The sequence below is a fragment of the Polyergus mexicanus genome, unplaced genomic scaffold (genome assembly GCF_030449975.1).
Source record: "Polyergus mexicanus isolate NDT 795.1 unplaced genomic scaffold, iyPolMexi1.0 SCAF_15, whole genome shotgun sequence".
NCBI classification, from domain to species: Eukaryota; Metazoa; Arthropoda; class Insecta; order Hymenoptera; family Formicidae; genus Polyergus; species Polyergus mexicanus.
In genome coordinates this window covers 4980397-4999399 of record NW_027223335.1, presented here as the reverse complement: position 1 = coordinate 4999399, position 19003 = coordinate 4980397, and the positions used below count along the sequence as shown (strand labels likewise).

General features: G+C 35.3%; 4 protein-coding genes across 7 annotated transcripts in view; 2 read left to right on the top strand and 2 right to left on the bottom strand.

The window, feature by feature from the left end:
- The window catches only part of Sev (receptor protein-tyrosine kinase sevenless), a 32798-nt gene extending 30572 nt beyond the window's left edge, over positions 1 to 2226 (top strand). For all 4 annotated transcript variants that reach the window (XM_070308472.1, XM_070308475.1, XM_070308474.1 and 1 more), the window contains exon 20: positions 868 to 2226. In XM_070308472.1, coding sequence (XP_070164573.1) covers positions 868 to 1751 — 884 coding nt within the window. In that variant the 3' untranslated portion in view covers positions 1752 to 2226. The remainder of the gene's footprint in view (positions 1 to 867) is intronic.
- Positions 2227 to 2866: 640 nt separating this feature from the next.
- Positions 2867 to 4543, bottom strand: LOC138939775 (smad nuclear interacting protein 1). The gene is made up of 2 exons (XM_070307937.1): positions 3456 to 4543; positions 2867 to 3183 (listed from the first exon to the last, which is right to left on the bottom strand). Exon 1 carries the CDS (start codon positions 4359 to 4361, stop codon positions 3456 to 3458), a length of 906 nt encoding a protein of 301 aa, XP_070164038.1. The 5' UTR covers positions 4362 to 4543; the 3' UTR covers positions 2867 to 3183.
- A 958-nt stretch (positions 4544 to 5501) lies between these two features.
- Positions 5502 to 12194, bottom strand: LOC138939666 (protein split ends). Its single transcript, XM_070307688.1, has 3 exons — positions 11086 to 12194; positions 6736 to 9842; positions 5502 to 6183 (listed from the first exon to the last, which is right to left on the bottom strand). The coding sequence occupies exons 1-3, from the start codon at positions 11101 to 11103 to the stop codon at positions 6018 to 6020; spliced, it is 3291 nt and encodes a 1096-aa protein (XP_070163789.1). The 5' UTR covers positions 11104 to 12194; the 3' UTR covers positions 5502 to 6017.
- A 3832-nt stretch (positions 12195 to 16026) lies between these two features.
- Positions 16027 to 18831, top strand: LOC138939667 (methyltransferase-like protein 25B). Its single transcript, XM_070307689.1, has 8 exons — positions 16027 to 16172; positions 16377 to 16486; positions 16992 to 17250; positions 17339 to 17487; positions 17567 to 17869; positions 17950 to 18103; positions 18171 to 18280; positions 18366 to 18831. The coding sequence occupies exons 1-8, from the start codon at positions 16056 to 16058 to the stop codon at positions 18655 to 18657; spliced, it is 1494 nt and encodes a 497-aa protein (XP_070163790.1). The 5' UTR covers positions 16027 to 16055; the 3' UTR covers positions 18658 to 18831.
- The last annotated feature ends 172 nt before the right edge of the window (positions 18832 to 19003 follow it).

Below are 19003 nucleotides of genomic sequence, written 5' to 3'. Positions count from 1 at the left end.
ATAAAATATTTAATGCGTCCATGAATCATTCGTTTTGCTATTATAACATTACATACATCATTTACATACAATGTGAAAGTTGAGTTACTTTAAAATTATAGACATGAGAAATGTTACAACGAGTGGAAGCAAAGCACATATAAGCGCATATAATATTTTATAACGCATACGATAGCTTACAAATTATAAATGATTGATTACAAGGAAATATTTTTTACAAATTAAATATTGAAAATGCAAACTGATAACAAAACTTATTTTCCAATTAATTTTAATTATACGTCGTTTCCTGTTGAAAAATATAAGCATATTTCATCCATGTAACTCCACATTATCAGATCATATGTAACAGAATATTTTTATCATGTGCTTCTTTAACCCTTAAATGTACTGGAATATTACTGTTTGCTTAAATTCATATTTATCATTGCATGGCTCGTGCTTGCAGGCGTGTCTAACATGGCTTACTTTGCTGACAACAATCAAAATCATAACAATTCAGGTAGGTTTTAATAAACATCATCTGCCTCTGTCATTCTACGGTAAAAAGAAACATATTTTCATTTTTCACCGCAAGCTCGTATTCTTCCTGTCATTATAATTAATTTGTATGCATAATTTGCAAAATAATATATAATATATATAATTATATAACATATAAATAACATATGCATAAAATACAAAATGTCAAGATTTATATAATTATATAATTATATAACATATAAATAACACATGCATAAAATACAAAATGTCAAGATTTAAAGAATTATTTTGTTTCTTTATAAAAAAATATATTTTTCTGAAAATTTCGCAATTCATAAAATTTCCTAATACTTTATTATAAATTGTAATCGATATTCTGTACAGGAAACTCCTGGAAATCTAGCAGCTCTGAGGGAAGCCGAGATATGCAACCTTTTCTCCAAAACTCGAACTATGCCATGCTCAACCCGCAATCCAGTGAGATTCCGAAGTATCTAGAATTATTAGCAGATAACGAGAATATCGTCCCAAAAGAAAATCCTACGAGTGGTTACGAAGTACCTCGTTCGAGTCATATCTCGGATCAGAATTTAGCAAATATAAGCAGGATTAATTGCACGAATCAAGATCGTAAATGCAGTTTACCCATCGAGATCATACAGGAACGTAAGGAACATTCCACGGGAGAACAACAGCAATCTGATGAAAAATTATATGAAAAGACATCATCGATCGCTAGTCTGAATTTGCCAAATCGAAAGGGTGCGTCGATTTCGGGAATACCAGAAAAATACAACACGTTGGACAGCTCTAAATCGGTGAGCTCAGTTGCAAAGACGGCACCGAAGGGGGACTCCTTCTCGTCCTTAAACGGACGAAAATACAGAATTGACTTGAACGAGCGAAGGGATTCTGAGACGAGTATCGAGGGTAGAAGCTCTAGCTCGCACAGCTTGGCGCCTTCTACACGTCCCAGTTCGTCTTTGATCAGTTCTCAGACGGTTCTTCCATGCCTGAAGATCAACGTCCTCGCGAACGTTGCAGGAAACGGAGAAGTGCCTTTGAATGAGAGCGCGGTGACAAAGTGTACGTTACCAAAAATCCAGAAGACTCATTCCAATTTACAGAATGGCAAGGCAAATATACCGCTCATGATAAATAGCGCGTTGTTTAATATGCTGCGACAGACGCCTGTAGTTGAGGAAGGCAATAATATTGTCACATATACAAATATAAATGCGGACGCTGTCAGAGTGAATGGATCGTGAATCGCTGGTCGTAGCGGATCTAAAAATAAGATTCTTATGAATTATATATTTTTGAGTTTACGAGTGACGTAAGTCGAATTAATTAATATTCTGAGTTATGCTCGCGAGTAGATCTATAGAACTTGGGAAAACAAATAATTACATGACAATAAATTTCTAGATCATTACGAAGTACTATTTTTAGTAACATTTCTCTTTGTGATTGCTATAGTAAGCTTACTTTACTAAGGCCTACTCAGAATTTGTTTTATTAATTTGTTGAAAGATATAGCTAATACAATTTTGCTCAAAAATTTTTCCTTTCTTTTATCTTAACATGGTGCCTTAAATATATATTAAACAATGCACATTCAACAGATTAAAAAAACTCTGCTTATATTATTAAAATTCAAGCATCTTATGTGTAAAGAAAATGAAAAGTTGCGAAGTTAAATAGCTTTAAACTGCCATTAAAATGTATATATATATATATATATATATATATATATAAACTTTTATACCCAAAAAGTTATGCAACTTATGGCAGATCGTTTTGTGACATATAGATATTGTGCGATTTCAGTAATATAATCGCGAACCTGTTATTTAATATAAGAATGATATAGTAATGAAGAATGATAAATGTGAAGTACAGTTTAATTTAATAATCACTACATTTCAAATAACATATTTATTGAATAACTTACGAAATTTCTCACTGTTCATTGTACAAATTTCACATTTGATAATTATTAAAGAATAATATGGAAAGCTATATAAGAAATTGTTATGTTTTCTATATAGTTTTATATATTTAATAATATAAAAGTGTACGCGTGTGTATAATCTTATTCTGAAAAGATAAGTTTTTGAATGTATAAAATCTTGTGAAATTTATGCCAATTGACTAATGATTATGTTTGAGGTTTGTAATTTCAAGTTGCTTTATATACATATATATATATGTATGATATTATATATATATATATATATATATATATATATATATATATATATATATATATATATATGTATAGTCAACCACAATGAATAGAATTAAAAATTGTAAATATATAAATATATATAAAAATGAATTTTAATTAATTCAGCAAAAATTATGTACAAAATATATCCTTTTTCTTTAAATTCCTTTAAGATATTTCTAAAACAATCACAGCAAAATGTAAAAAAGAAAAATGAGTTATTACTAAATTTTGTATTTTTAATATATTTTTCAGGAACCTTCAAAAGCTATTATCTTACATCTTCAATGTATATAACAATTAATACGCATAAAAGAGTCTCCAAGAATCCAAAAACTTGAGGCTTTGTATCTATACATATACTTGCTTCTCAGATATTTGCCCTCTTGATTCTCTAAATGAATCAATTTGATTTATGTATCAGTCTTCATACATATTCATTGGACATTTTTCTCTATTAGAAATAGATCCTGAAAAATATATTGTCATATAAGAATAAACATAATGAAAAAAGAGAAATCATTACTAATTTAAAATCTGAATGTCGTTACATTTTATCATTTATGGTGAAAAAGTCAAGCATTTTATTCCTTTTTTTTTTCGTTTTTTTTTTCCATAGAGTAATGTTTCAAATAACTTCAAATTTTAATGTTGCTTAATTGTATTTATATTATGCACTTTATTTGATATAAATATACAATACAATAAATACAACACACTATAGAATAGTAAAATTATTTACCTAAGTTGCATTTGTAAGAGGTACATCATCATCCAAAGAATCATCCTTACTATGTTCATGCAACAGAACATATTCTCTGGTACTGAAGCCAAATCGTACTACGTCTTTTTCCAACAATTCATGATATCTTCTTGGTTCTAATTTTACATTATTTACAAATGTTCCGTTAGCTGATTCTAAATCAATAATATATGGCCGTATTCTTCTACCTTCAATGCCTCCTTCTTTTTGATAGGGAACTAAACGATATTGTAGAGCGGCATGTTGTTTGGAACACGAGGGATGATCTAAGGGTATATCGGCTACTTTACGGTCTCTACCCATAAGGTATGCTGACTGTCGATGAATGTATAATGTAGGCAATGCTTTCTCGCCTTTGAAAGGGTACAGTCTCCATCTTCGTTTGGGTTTCTTGGCATCTTGCGGCTCAGAATATTTTATAATTACTCCATTAACAGTATTCATGTCCTCTGTTAATTTTCCTGATACTTCAAAGTTGGGCTTTTCTTTGTCAGTATTTATGTTCGACTTTCCCCACTCAACAGAAGATTCTCTTTTAATTTTTATATCTTCTGAGCTTCTCTTTTGCTTGTGTTGATTACGTCTTCTTCCAATGTCATCCCTTCTATCTCTACTTCTACTCCTTTCAATGCGTTCTCTGTGTCTAGAATGACTATTCTCTCTTCTTGCTGGCGATCTTTCATATTTTTTCTTTCCATTCTGCTTATCGTCGTCTCTTTTCGAGTGATCGCGTCTACTACCTCTGTGATCTCTGTCTCTGCTCCTGTCTCTTTGGGATCTGTCTCTGTGAGAATCATTACTCTTCTCACATCTGTCCTCTCTGTTATTTTTATACATATCTCTTCGCTCTGCACCGTTGTTGTGACTTGGTCGCCAATTTGACATAGTTCCCAAGTTTATTTAGAATAAATAAAAAATTGGTGACAATCGTCAATATCGACAATATAACCTAATCTGATCACAAAACTGTTCGCTTACAAATGGCTGCGTTCAGCTCAGCAGAGAAAGCAGCTTTGTAAGGAAACATGAAATATCACCCGTGTTCATACGAGTATCGTTCTATCTTTGTTCAACTTTTGGTAAATAACAAAGATAGAACGACGCTCGTATGCATACGGATGATGTTTCCGAACGCAGTCCAACTGTTGTAAAATTCTTTAATATGATTGGTTTATACATTTATGCGGCGTCTACAATAGAGATTTTAAGCCCTAAGCCTTAAGAAATTGACCAATTACAGTCAAGTATGAGAAGAATACTCGACTGTGATTAGTCAATTTCTTAAGACTTAGGGCTTAAAATCTCTATTGTAGACGCCGCTTTAGATCCGGCAGGAACTACGGGCAACAACCAATCATATTAAAGAATTTTACACACTTGCAAAGCTGCTTTTTCTGCTGAACGCAGCCAATGGCTAAAACAAAATTGTAGCAAATCGCGATGTTACATATTACACATGCATAAAGACTACGACGAAATCAATGACGCACAAATATTTTTGTTACTGTATATATTTCCGAGAAGAATAATCCAGAATGATCTAACGATTCTGTACTGCGTCTAGCTGCCCTTATGCCCGTATCGGACTAAGCATTGAAAATTGAAGATTAAAGATTGGAATATGACTAATCGGAATAAAAGAGACTAAAATTTCTTTGTCCTAATTGGTGAAATTTCAATCTTCAATCTTCAATCTCAATCTTCAATGCATAGTCTGATACGGATTTTAAACCCGACGATTTATTTGTTTCGTTAAACTCACGATAATTATACTCAATATTTAATAGAAGCGCTTAAAAAATGAGCAATATTAACATCCCATTATCAATAATAAATTTTGAACACGGAATTTAAAAAAATGCATTTATAGACATTTTAGACAATGGCGTATTCGGTTTTTGTTGCACAGGCACTAAATACTTTTGCGCATGCTCCCAATGTCTGACGTCACTTTGGGACGTAAAAGCTACGAAAAATGCACATACATATGCAAACATCAAGAGACTGCATTTTATTTTGTATAAAAAGGTACAAAATTATTCTTATGTACATAATAATACATAATCAAGATATCTACAAGAATATTTATATGAGTTTCAAGTACATAATTTGCTGCGACTCTCTACCTCATTTCGAAAAGCAACCGCTTCTGTTTTTATTGTAACTGCAATAAAAATGCATTATTTAACAATTCATAAAATATATCCGCCTCTTTTATATTTTACATTAGCGTTTATTATTTATACGATCGATAGATTTATAAAAATCCATTCCCTTTCTCTTATCGCAAAACAAGAACAAACGAAACAAAAATGAAATTTGGTTTCATTTAAACCACTTGAAATATTGATTAATTGTTATACCAGGGTCAACAATAAGATAAAGAGATAATTAAGTTGAAATAAAGTATAAAATGCAATAACACACACACTATAGGATATAATAAATTATAAAAATCTCTTTCAGAGAAAAGTATTCTGCTTACGGTCACAAATTATGTTTTAAACAATTGAAAAGGAAAGCTGTTTGTTGAAATAAAAATTAGTATATCGAGAAGGAATTTTCGATAGAGTCAGTGCCGTCAGAATTGCTTTCGGCGGCGTCCACAAAAGCTGTTGAAAGATCACCGGCCAGTTTGCTGACGGATCCAGAGGTCACATCATACATGAAGATTTCCTTGTCACCCTGATCGCCACCGTCTCTCGGCCTGAAAAATCGCGGTGAGTGAAAGAGCGTAGATACTAGAAAATTCAATTGACTTTCATCGATAATAATACACAGTGAGAGAATCGTACATGTATTAATCGTACATGTTAAAAACTTAGTGAAGCAAATGACTAGTTAGTATGATACATATGTATAATATAAGAATGAAAAGACAAAATTACGAAGAGAATCGTGAAACGATTAATACAAAATTACAAGATTTCAAAAATAATAAAGAATTTAACAAAAATTTAAACTAATGGTAAATGGATAACGAATTAACAAAATAAGAACAAATAACAAGCGTTAAAATATTTACTAAATTAGAGAATATTTAATAATATATACATATTAAGGAAATAGAAATAAAGACATTTTTATTTAATCAATAATGATTCTATTAAGTTTGAAAATACATAAGTTCAGTTCCTAATATTTATATTAATACAATAATAATTTCATATAACAGATCTCATCAACATAAAAAGCATTAATGAAAAACGAATTACGCAACTATCTACGCGTAATGCTCGTTAAGATAATCGATACTCACATGGTCACAAGGAGCACGACCGATTGCCTCTGCGGTTCGGTGCGGCTCTCATGTTCGAGCCACTTCTTATAATTCTCCGCAGTGGGCTTCTTCACGAGCTGCTTGAGGGTGTCACCAGCGAGAAATCTGACCGGCTGCACATCGCCACTGGCCTTTCTGCCGCGTCGTTGCGAGTCCGTGATCTCCTTCTCCTCGCCGCTAAGAAAGTTGTAGTCGACAGGTGCTAACACCACGACGCTCGAGATCCTACGGCCGTTGAGCTCTGGCACGTCCGGTATCGGAAAGGACGCACCGCTTACTTTAAGCGGTAGGTAACGATTGTATTGAACGGGGTCTCCGTTCGCTCCCACGGTCACTGGCTCGAGTCGAGTCGCGTCGTCTCGTATGTGCTGCTCCGCCACGACCCGGCCTTGCTCCGTATTCGGATCAAAGCGTACTACTTTCATCTCAACGCCGCCGGGTCGCAACGTAGCCTGTTCGAACTTAGTTGAGTCGCCAGAGACGGTCTTCTTCGACGACGAGTCATCTCGGCTCGCTATATGCTGCGTTGTCTTCGTCACCGGCCTCTTAACGATCGCTGGCACGGGCTCGCTGCCGGCGGCGATCGCCGTACCGCCTCCGGCGCCGTAGAAATTCGCCAGCGCTTCCGGCGGTAGTTTCTCGATCGGTATGTCGCCAATCTTGTCGTAATCGAGAATCTGTATGTCGGCATTGCCCAAGATCCCAGAACTCAGTAGTTGTTCCCTGATATCATCTGGTACTTCGTCTGGCAGGTTGGCGATGTTCTCCTTGATCTTGGCCGCCTTATTCGGCGAGAGCGTAGTTGTTGGTGCCTCGGTAGTGGTAGTCGTGGTAGTGGTAGTCGTTGTCGTCGTTGTCGTCGTGGGTAAGAACGTTCTAACGGTCGACAACGAATTGAACTCTTCAGAAGGACTAATTGGTGTCGCATAAATCTTCTGCGCAAGATTGTTTTGGGATACCGGTCGACTACCCCATATAGATTGCTGTTGAGAGGAAGCAATTTGCGGTCGTTGTTGCGGCGTCGGACGATTTTGCGAGAAATTCTGTTGATTATTTTGATATATCTGATGTTTCGTATTTAATTGTTGATGTTGCTGTTGAAGAATATCGGCGGAGATGAAACGATTTGGTAGATTTCCGGAAAGTTGTTGGGGATCGTGAAGAACATTGAGCGGTTGCGCTGAGACAAATTGGTTCTGAGAAATTTCAGGAAATGCAGTTGGCTGCACTACTATGGGATTTGATGGGAACGGACCGGGATGAAGCGGATTCTCTCTGATTGCATAATGCTGCTCCAATTTCGGGACAGCTTTGAAGATTTCACCTGCCGGCCGTTGCGGTTGTTGAAGCTGCGGCTGATTATATTTAAGCTGCGCGTGATAGTGTTGTTGTTCTTGAAGAAGCTTTTGCTCTTGTTCCTGCTTCCGCCTACGTTGCTCCTGTAAGCGTTGTAGCTCTAGCAATTGCTGTTGTTCCTGTAGACGTTGCTGTTCCTGTAGATGTTGTTGTTCCTGCAATCGCTGCTGTTCTTGGAGTCTTTGATGCTCTTGTTGTCTCTGATGTTCCTGCTGTCTCTGCTGTTCCAACAATCTCTGTTGCTCGATTTGCCTTTGCTGCTCCAAAAATCGTTGGTGTTCCTGATGCCGCTGCTGCTCGTGTTGTCGTTGATGTTCCCGTTGTTTTAACAACTCTTGCTGTCGTCGTTGCTCGTGATATCGTTGTTTCTCCAGTTCCTGCTGCTTGAACGGAGGTAATGATTGCGGTGGAAGCTCAACATTGAAACTGTTTGGTCTGGACAAAGATTGCGAGGATTCCGGGTTAAAGCTTCCAGGTCTGATGGATAACGGTTGTTGGGGTGGTTGTTGAGGCGGTTCCGCGAAATTATTTTGCGGTAACGGTGCCGGTTGATTCTGCAAGTGCACACTCTGATGCGACACTGATAAAGTAGGCGGAAATCCGGGTTGCTGTGGGTGATTGATGTTGATACGATGCGGCGGCGGACCGAAACTGTTGAATGGCGCGCGTTGTTGCACTTCCGGTAAACCCTGAATCGTTATGGGATGCCGCTGCGGCTGTCTCGATGGCGATGACGGCAGATTTCTTAAGGGTTGTTGAGGCGGAAACGCCTGATGAAGCGACGGCGACGGCGGCGGCGGCGGCGGCGGCGATGGTGGCGGTTGCTGTTGCTGTTGTTGCAAGAATGTCGGCGGCTGTTGCTGTTGCTGTAAAAACGTTGGCTGCTGGAGCGCTTGTTGCTGAAGTGGGAACGAGTTAACGATACGTTGTTGCGGAAATGCAGGTGGCACTCGCGGGGGATGCACTGGTGGTTGCAACGGCTGATACGGACCGTGCTGCCTTTTCGGCGATCCCGGAGACGCTGTCGGTTTGCTGGTACGCTGTTGCGGATTATTCTTGGGCGTCTCCACATCATTGCGCTTGTTGTGACTATTGGGTGGTATCTGTTCGGTGCCGAAGGTCACACGGATGCCGCTACCGCCAGAGTGATACACTTCGCTGTCGGGTCGAATGATAGCGCGCAAAGTCGTCGATGGTTCCGGAAGCGGCGCCAAAGTCGCCGTCTGTGTCGGTTCTTCAGCATACGGCGCGTGATTATCCGGTTTAATCTCCTCATGCTCTTCTACCGGCGTCAGCGCGGGAATCGGCGGATCGTAGACGACGCGAGTCTTATCACCGTAACCTTTTTTCTTCTCGTACTTTACATAGAACACCTGAATAGGTTCCTTAGTGGGACGTGGTTGAGATGGAGGCGACGGTGGTACCGGAGTCGGCAGAGATTCGTTAGATTCCTTAATGATGATCTCAATGATCGGCTCAGGTTCCGTTGGATAATAGCTCAGCGGACTCTCCTCGTATAGATCGTCACTCTTCGGGCTCGCTAAGGGATTATACAGAGGATCCCTTTGAGAGTATTGCACTATCGGTTCCATTTGCACCGCATATGGCGGCAGACGACCGCCCTTTCGCAAATGGAAGGCGAGTTGCTGACGCTTGTCGCGGTTCTTCGACGACGAGCTCTCCTCCTTGGCGAAAGCCGCGGCGACGAGGAGTGTCGCCCCCAAGAATGCCTAGAAAAAAAGAAAGAATCGGCGCATCGACAAAGTTTTTTCATTTAATAAAAATGTGGATGTAGTCATATTGATTTATGAAACTAATATTTATAAATTTAAAAATTTCAAGTATAAAAGAAGTAAGTTCTTTTTTCTAACGCTAATTTACACAAAATCCGATAAAACATTAATAATTTTTTTAATAATAATTCAATCTTTTGAAAAGTAGCACATTGATCTATTTCTATATCGATTGACATAATCTAACGGATCGATGATGTCACCGTTTCGAATCGATTAGCGGAGTAAGCGAAAATGTAAAGAAGGGAGACTTTACGCGCTCTGATAACCGAGTAACCCGTTTAATAACCAGAAAACACATCCAAGACCTTAACCAGCCTCGGATCGATTGGTATGCTAGCGAGAATCGAGAAACAGTTAACCTGATAAGCGATTCCCAGTTGTGATCGTGCTCTCGATATGGTGAAGCCGACTTGCGACATATCGAACATTTCTCGTTTCTCTGAAATCACCCGGTTCCCAAAACTTTTATTACCGAGAGGTTGCATGTGTTCCATTGACGTAATTATTGACAAGATTAAATGACATTCTCATAATTTTTTTATAATAAAGTAATAAACTAATTAAAAATTATAATTAAATCTAATCATTCTTTTTTACAATTGCAAAAATATATATAAATATATTATATATATTATATTGTATATATATGGTACACATATAAATTGCCATGCCATAGGATATACTTCAATGTGATCGATTAATCTTTTTGAAGTCAATCGAAAAGTGGGTGAAGAAGAAAGAAAGAGAGAATCAAAATTCAAGATTGTATGGCGTCGCGTTTCACCTCGAGAATTCGATGCCTCTCTCGGCACTGGTTAACATATTCGAATAAGGCCTCGAGCATCTCTTTTAACACGAGACGCGCGCACGTTTCGAAGCCGCATTCAAAACTGCGAAACTAACTGAAAGAAAAGCGATACTGATGATGAAACACGCCTGCGATTATAAACGGTCAATTATCTGCGCAGAGATTATCGATCGTTTCGTTGCCGGTCGCATCCAGCGAGTTTTATTAATGCACTTTCGCCGTTTCACGAGCGCCGATACGCTCGCTGATTACAAATGATAGTATCGAGAGGGTTTCACGCGACACGCTTATTATGATGAAAGCGGTCTGGATCTAAGGGGTACCATCTTTGATCTCCTCGCGAACGCGGCCTGTTATAATAATAGTTACCAGTTTAGCAAACCGCATATTGTAGTCGTTTTTCTTCGCTTTTCCTCGTTTGGTTCACGCGGAAAGGGTCACGCACTTCTTTCACCGGCCGATTCTTGCGTTAGAGATGGCTGACTCGCGACATGACACCGCTCGAGACGATCGTGCGTGTCTTGAACGATATCGAGCGAAACCTCGCATGGGAACTGAGGACAGATCAAGCCCAGGGGCCGTTTCTCCCTACTCGATGCCACCACCACCTTGAGGCCACCGCTCCTCAAGAAGCTCCTCTCTAATATTGAAGACGGTGAAGCAGCACCTTTCTCCGGAGCCCCTCGGTGTGCATACGTCTCATTGGTATTTGTGTCCGTGGTGCATGTAGATACCATACATAACTGAGAAAGAGAAAGAAAGAGACAGAGAAAAAGAGAGAAAGAGATGCGCGCGATATGGAGTGTATCTTCTTCACAACGACGACTTTCTTCAAATTCATCCAATCGAACGTGGAGGGGACGATTATACTAAACGCCATTACACTCTTCCGCGACCTCCAAGGCCCATCGAAATCGAAACCTGCCTTTCTTTCTTCCTTCGGCGCGGTCGCGCGTACCGAGGACTATTCGGTGAAAGAGTCGTGCTAAGTCTCTTTATGCCGTCAGTCCGAACGAACACGATTACTTTCCCTATGGGATAATCTGTGCTAAGCTGCGACTTCCTTGAGACAAGTGATCGTTTCCGATCGGCGTTCAATGATTCTTGAACTACAAGAAAAAATATATAAATTCGATTATTGACAAATCGACGATTAATTATTACAGCACTTATTGTTGCTCGATTTCTGTGATGGATATGATGATTAAATCATGTCTGCAATTATATTATCATTAGTATTTTAGCTATTGACTTTCCCTTGTACATCTTGCTTCTCTCGAATAATAGTTGTATTCACATTCACGCTTTTAAACAGTGCAAGTACGTTGCATATTGTAAATGAATTCTCTAAAAGCGAAAGAAATTTTGATTAATTTTATAGAAATACAAGAACAAAAATTGTTCTTTTTTCTTATAGAATATTTTTTACAACAGTGATATTTCCCCTCTTCTTTCTCTCTTTGCGTATATATATGTACTTTTAAAACTTATTTTTATGTATGAACATACAATTACATATATATATATATATATATATAATGTAAAAAAGACGGGATATATCACTACATGTATATGTAGCTTCATAAATGTAATTAAATATATTATTTCAAATTGTAATTATAAGAATGATGACTAAAATGATATTACATACCAAGACTCTTTTTGTGTCTTTTATAAAAAATTTCGCATATAGCGCAAGAGATTATTAGAATCCTGTTACGTCAACGTTTGACAGATCTGATCTATAAATTACATGAAACATTTTTCTGGATATGATACGAGGGAATCTGAGGTAACTCGTTTAGTCGGAAGAGATAATAGCAAATTGTGTACAGATCATGCTCATCATTACGAAAGGTGCAGATTTAATGGAGCAATTGAACGAGATGACCTGGGGGAGAACCTTCGATTGCAAAAGTGCTCTGCAAGAATGATGTAAAATTCTCGCGTTTATACTTGCGCAACCGTCTTCTTTTCTAGATCGGCCAATTATCAAAACCGGTATGATTTTCCATCATCTTCCTGAACTTCTTCAAGAGATAGCCTTCGGTCGCTCGGAGGGAAAATAAATCGGGAGACGGATTACGGCGACAGAATATCGTATAATTTCGAAAGTCGCGAAAGGATCTATTCGCCTGATTGGAGTTTGATTTAATATCGGCATTCATTCATTTTTCGACGACAGAATCGATAGTCCGGTACTGGCGGTGGCGATTCGAGTCTCTGGCGGACATCCAGACGTCATCGGCATCGAGATTGGACGTCGCGCGTCCTACTTGCTAACTTTCACTTATACGTTGGCGTAAGAGCGTCCGAATAACAGCCGGCAAACTCGACGACGATAAATACAGAATCCGTCTGTTCATCCGTCTGAGACGATCAGTGACTCGCGAACGAAAACAATATTTTACGTTGATTTAGCGCCACTTTGCTGGGAAACGATATCACATTGCTGGATATTCTCTTCTCTAACCGAATATAATCACGCATGCGAAAACGATTTATCACTTTTCTACGGCACCATAGGAGCCAAGTAGGAAATTCCCAACTATTTGCAAGCTGTTTTCTCCATGATTTAAGGAAATCCGCTCTCAAAACATGACAAATATATGCTGTCATATAACTGTCCAACTTTTTTCGATTGTGAAACTAATGTATTATTTTTAATTTCTAATATTATTATATATATTTATATATATAAATAAAATTTTATATAACTTAATTCCTCAATATTAAATAAATTTCTATTAAGACATTATTTATTTAAAAACTATTATATATTATTTAGTTTTTTATTTAGATTAAATGTAACTACATATAATATATGACTGTATTTCTTCCATCTGTCTCATATCGAGATTGCGTTTACTTTAGATCTATAGATATATTCTATCGAGATATATTACTAAAGACAGTATCATTGTACAACAAGAGCTAAACATTTTTGCCCAGCAACAAAATTATATGTATATGTTTTCCGGAAACGATACTTTCTAACTGGTTTTCTACAATACAACTAACACAATTATCTTTATGCAATTAAATAAATTTTTTGATTGAGATTAGCTATTGCAGGGGTTTAACAATTTATCGTCCAATATTTACATCTTACGTGTTGCACGCATATTTTACATTATGCTACGCAATTATTATACTTGCCATCGAGCCGCGTATTCACGCACGAAGAGCGTAGAAATTTCCTCAGAACGATTCTCTGTCACGTCATCTCCCTCTCTGCTATTACAAGACCGATCTCCGTAACCATGATGGCAAAAGATTGCGCGAATTTGATTTACCCAGTTCTCATGAAACTATATATGGATGATACGATCCTCCTACGAGCGCGTAGTCGCTAACTATACATATATTATAGTTCTTCGAGAGCAGTACCTTCATGTGAGCAATAACGTAACTGTTGAAGAGTGAAAGTACCGTAAAGTGGAACGCCGCGGGAATAACGTTCACTCTTATAATTAATAAACAAAGCCTACAAACGGTTCTCATCGTCATTCTGCAATTCAATGTGACATTTTTTATGAGACCTTGATATCCATGCTCGGTTAATGATCGAGACCTTTTCCACGCTCACTTTTTCAAGACTTTCGCACGGTATCTTTATAGGAAATTATAATCAAATTTTTGTAAATGTATAAAATTCCAATCATGCTAAAAAATGTATATTAGAAATTTTAATAAAGAGAAAAAGTGATTTAAAGATAATGTCCATTATTACTTAAAAAAATTTTCTACCCTTCTTTTTCTCTTTTTAAATAAAATATTGCTCGTTGGTAGCAATTATATAAAAAATATCACATATCATTAAATTCATTTTCCGCTAAAATATAAATATAACACATATTATGTTTTTAACTAAATATTAAAAAATAAATCTTATTAAGAGAAAGAGAGAGAAAAAAAAATAAAATTAAAACGTTAAAAATAATTTTAACATTAGATCTTGATATAGATTGTTTAATATTATTTAACATTAGAATATTATAAATTATTTCGTATTAGATTATACTGTAAATATTATTTTTTAAAACTATGATGCATGTTTATTGTCATATAATTATATATTTATTTTTGTCTGATTATTTATACAAAAATTCTTTTGTGTTTATTTTTAATTCTAGTGACATACAACGATTTATGTCATTTCTGCAATCCCATCTAATCTACAGTGATCTGATTCATTACGGAAAATTCTCACTCATCTTTTCCAGTGTGAGAAAATTATATTTCATAATCTACAAGTGTTGCATGCTATGCGCAAATCTAAACTAATTAAGAAATAGTGCCGAACCGAAACTGACACGCGATGTATTGTAATACATATACTTGTAAGACTTTTAATTCTAAAGATATTTATATGAAACAATGAACTTTTTATGCCAGTTTTTTAAATTGAATTTAAAATGAAGAAAAGTTTTAATGTGACATTCTGAGATATCCATGAGTATATCATATATATATGTATATGTATGAACGGAAAACACATAACTGCGTTATATAATTACATACTTTGAGAGACGAAAAATTGTCTATAATTGATGTTATGCTCGCTGCACTTTCTATTTCAGCGCATTGCACTTCGCGCTGCAATGTCGGTGTAGCCTTGTCGGAAAATCATTTCCCATTATATCTTTTTCAATTGATTAAAAAATCTTATCGCAATTTCCTAAATATCTCTCTCAGTATTTTATCACTATTAATTTAAATAAATCATAAAGAACGTGATGAATAATTAGTATCTTCTCGACTTTCTCCTCGACTAAATCACTCATGCTAGAAGTGATATATATTTTTATTAGTAAGGAAGACCTAACTTCAACTTTTAAATTGTAAACATCATTCGTTATTTTTACAAGATTAAAAGAAATACCAAAGAATGATTATACACATTAGAATTTGTTTACTATTAATGTATAATATGTAATAATAAGCTATATTATTAACGCTGTATATAAAACTATTAAATAACTTAAATGTAAGATTCATACATATATATATAATATATTTTTCATTTCATGTAGCCACTTATTTTATAATAGATAATGTGACTTTTTCTTATAAAATTCAAAATAATAGATAAAAAAAATTATATATATTAGTATAGATTTTAATATGGAATTCATAAACAGATATTAATATCACAATTTCATAAACAAAATAAATTTATATAAAAAAATAGCATAATTATTATTTAAAACAAAAAATAAGTACATAAACAATATAAAGTTAAAAAAAAAAAAAAAGAAGAAAAAAATGTGCTAACCTGCGCGTGAGAACAATTCGCGATATACAAACTCAGTACCGTCCATGTCCATCTCGACACAATGGCTGGTCCCATAGTTATGTGCACATGTGGAGTCTGTTCGAAAGTTCGCGTTACAATCCAAAAAATCCTCAATGTACTAGATATGTACGGCTGGTTGTTAGACTCGTATGTCGTGGTACGTAGCTCAATAAAGATTATCTTCGGCAATTCATCCCGTATTTTGATTTTTCGGACGATAATTAACTTTTGGACCTAATATATGTACCGTCGTGTGAGCATACGATATACATTTTGTACACACACACACACACATCTCTCCTTTCATTTCTTATAAATCTTTCATAAACGAATATTGTAAACGGAAAAATTCGCCCTGTAGGATTTCTTCCAGGAACAATTATGGGAAAAGCTGCCGAATAGTTGGAAGATCGTTTTACAAACTGTGTCACCTGAAGAGTTCGGGAAATGGTTAGCTAATGACATCTCGTGGTAAGTTAAGCGTACATCTCACTTTGGTCGATAATGCGCGTCTAGAGATATTTGATGAACTATATAATTTATTATGGTACGGATTACATTTTCGCGACAAAACGTTGATTCATTATTGGATGGAAAATTCCTAGAGTCTCCATAGGGATTTGGGGAATTCCCTATTCCTAGCCAATCGATACGTCTGACAATCCGGTGATTTTAAATGTCATACGGGTTTAGCTATTGTTTCGATAAACATTGCTAGTATATGATTAAATCATAAACAGCTATATTATATTATTAATATATATATATATATATATAAAAGTTTATGGATTAAATTATTTATATTTTTATATGTTCGTTCAGATTTAAGTCATATCGATTCTTAAAGCATTTCGATTGCTATTGAATAACGAATTTTCAGGGTTCTTGTAATACAATGGATTCATATTTGTTTTACTCTGCGTAATGTAATAAATATTATATAATATAATTAAATATAATATAATTAATTTCGTAGCAAACGCGTATGGCCACTATCATTGCTTGCGCTTCGGCAAGTAACAATGGATTTACAATTAAGCCGGGATCATCGTAATGACAGAAGCATCCTGCGATGCGGCAGAGCTAAAAAATCCGAATGCAATTCGAAGAATTTTATCGTGGAAAATAAAAATGAAAGAACACACGACGTACACGTCACTTTGAACAAACATAATAATCTCTTTTTGAAACATATTAAGATAAAAAAACGACACGAGATACAACAGATAGCACAGGTACAATTAAATAAGCTCTTTTAAAGTAATATATAACAAATTAGATATAAATTATTTATAGGTTTCCTGTAACAGTTTGTTTATATAGATATGTGCAGATTGTGCACAAGAGTCCAATACAAAATGTCTTGTGGATATTGGGGCAGGGATGGGCCATTTAGCTCGATCCTTGGCATTTAAACATGGTTTATGCGTAATATGCATTGAACAAGATACAGAATTGTCACAGCAAGCTGGGTAATGGAATGTTTTTTTAATCATTTCTTTAATTAGTTTTAGTAATTTTCAATTTTATTTAATAATTCTTTATTGACAGGAAATGGGATAAAGAATTATTAATATCCTTATCTAAACATTTGCCTGAGTTACCAGTGAGTCTTCCGCAACATGTATCAATCAAACTGGAAAATACTAATTCTGATCAATCAAAGACAATCAAAGATATAAGAAAAATATTTTCCAATGATTTTAATCTAAGTGAAAAAAACTCTGGATTTGGAATTGTGGGATTACATCCATGTGGAGATCTTGCAGCTACGTTATTGAAACTTTATACATCTCAATGTGAAACAAGATTCATTTGTATCGTCGGATGCTGTTATATGAAATTAACATTAGAGTATGTCTGCGAGATAGCATGGGATATAATATCATATTTTTGATATTACAATTGTACTAAATAATCAATAAAATATTTAGATATCCAGTGGGTGAATTCAATGGATATCCATTATGTAAATATCTATCGTCATCCGCAAATTGCAAATTATCCTATACAGCATTAGAAGTAGCATGTCATGCTATTGAGAATTACTGTGATAAACTCAAAACTGGGAACTGTAAAGATTTAATAGTTAAGTGTATCATATATTCTGAAATATATCGTAGAGCTGTTATCATTAAATTGTGTAATGTTTTAGGTGCATGCTTATAGAGCTGTTTTAGAAACCATTCTAATAAAACGGAATAAACAATTATGTCATACTCAAGTGAAAAATGTCAAGGTGACAAAATCTATGACATTTGAACAGTTGAGTAAAATGAATATAACGTTTGTATTATTATAACTAAACATGTATCATTATAAATAATCAAATGTGCTTGTATTGTTACAGATATTGTGCGGCCGCAACTGCAAATTTCGAGGCACATCTCCGACCTAAAGATTTAGATTTTCAGAATTCGCAAATAAAGTTTTATCTAAGTCGATGGCAGCATATTGTAATATTCGGCGCATTACGTACGATGTTAGCGCCATTAGTGGAAACAATGGTATTATTGGACAGATTTCTATATTTATCGGAGAATCAATTGTCTCCAGTATTGAAACCTATCTTTGATGCGAGATTGTCCCCTCGAAACTTTTTACTGTACTCGATGAAAAATACCGAACAATTTCCGTTTTAATTATATCGGAATCTTTCCTTTTTGTTAATATAAAGCTTAAAAAAATTAAATATTAAACATTTATTTCATGTTGTTTTTTATAAAATTAATTATTTTATGCTTTCATAATTTTATGTATAATTGAATGTTTTTTTGTTATATTTTTTTTGCACGATTTAATTCGAAGGTAAAAATATACTTTTCGCAAGTTCGATCAAAATATAATTGTATATAATTTCGAATAATTGTACATAAAAATCGTGTACGTATTTATAATAAAAATTCGCTCTAAAAAAATTTAACTCTGCCATATATTTGATCTTGTTTTTTTGCGCCCGAATATATAACAAACCTCGATATTTCACGC

Bases quoted from the DNA above. Each gene is read 5' to 3' on its own strand.
- LOC138939667 (XM_070307689.1), top strand. From the start codon at position 16,056: ATGGCTGGTCCCATAGTTATGTGCACATGTGGAGTCTGTTCGAAAGTT. The intron at 16,173-16,376 runs GTACGTAGCTCA...TTCGCCCTGTAG, and splicing joins TGTTAGACTCGTATGTCGTG to GATTTCTTCCAGGAACAATT. The intron at 17,488-17,566 runs GTAATGGAATGT...CTTTATTGACAG, and splicing joins GAATTGTCACAGCAAGCTGG to GAAATGGGATAAAGAATTAT.
- LOC138939775 (XM_070307937.1), bottom strand. From the start codon at position 4,361: ATGTCAAATTGGCGACCAAGTCACAACAACGGTGCAGAGCGAAGAGAT.
- LOC138939666 (XM_070307688.1), bottom strand. The intron at 6,184-6,735 runs GTGAGTATCGAT...GCGATTTTTCAG, and splicing joins GTCGTGCTCCTTGTGACCAT to GCCGAGAGACGGTGGCGATC.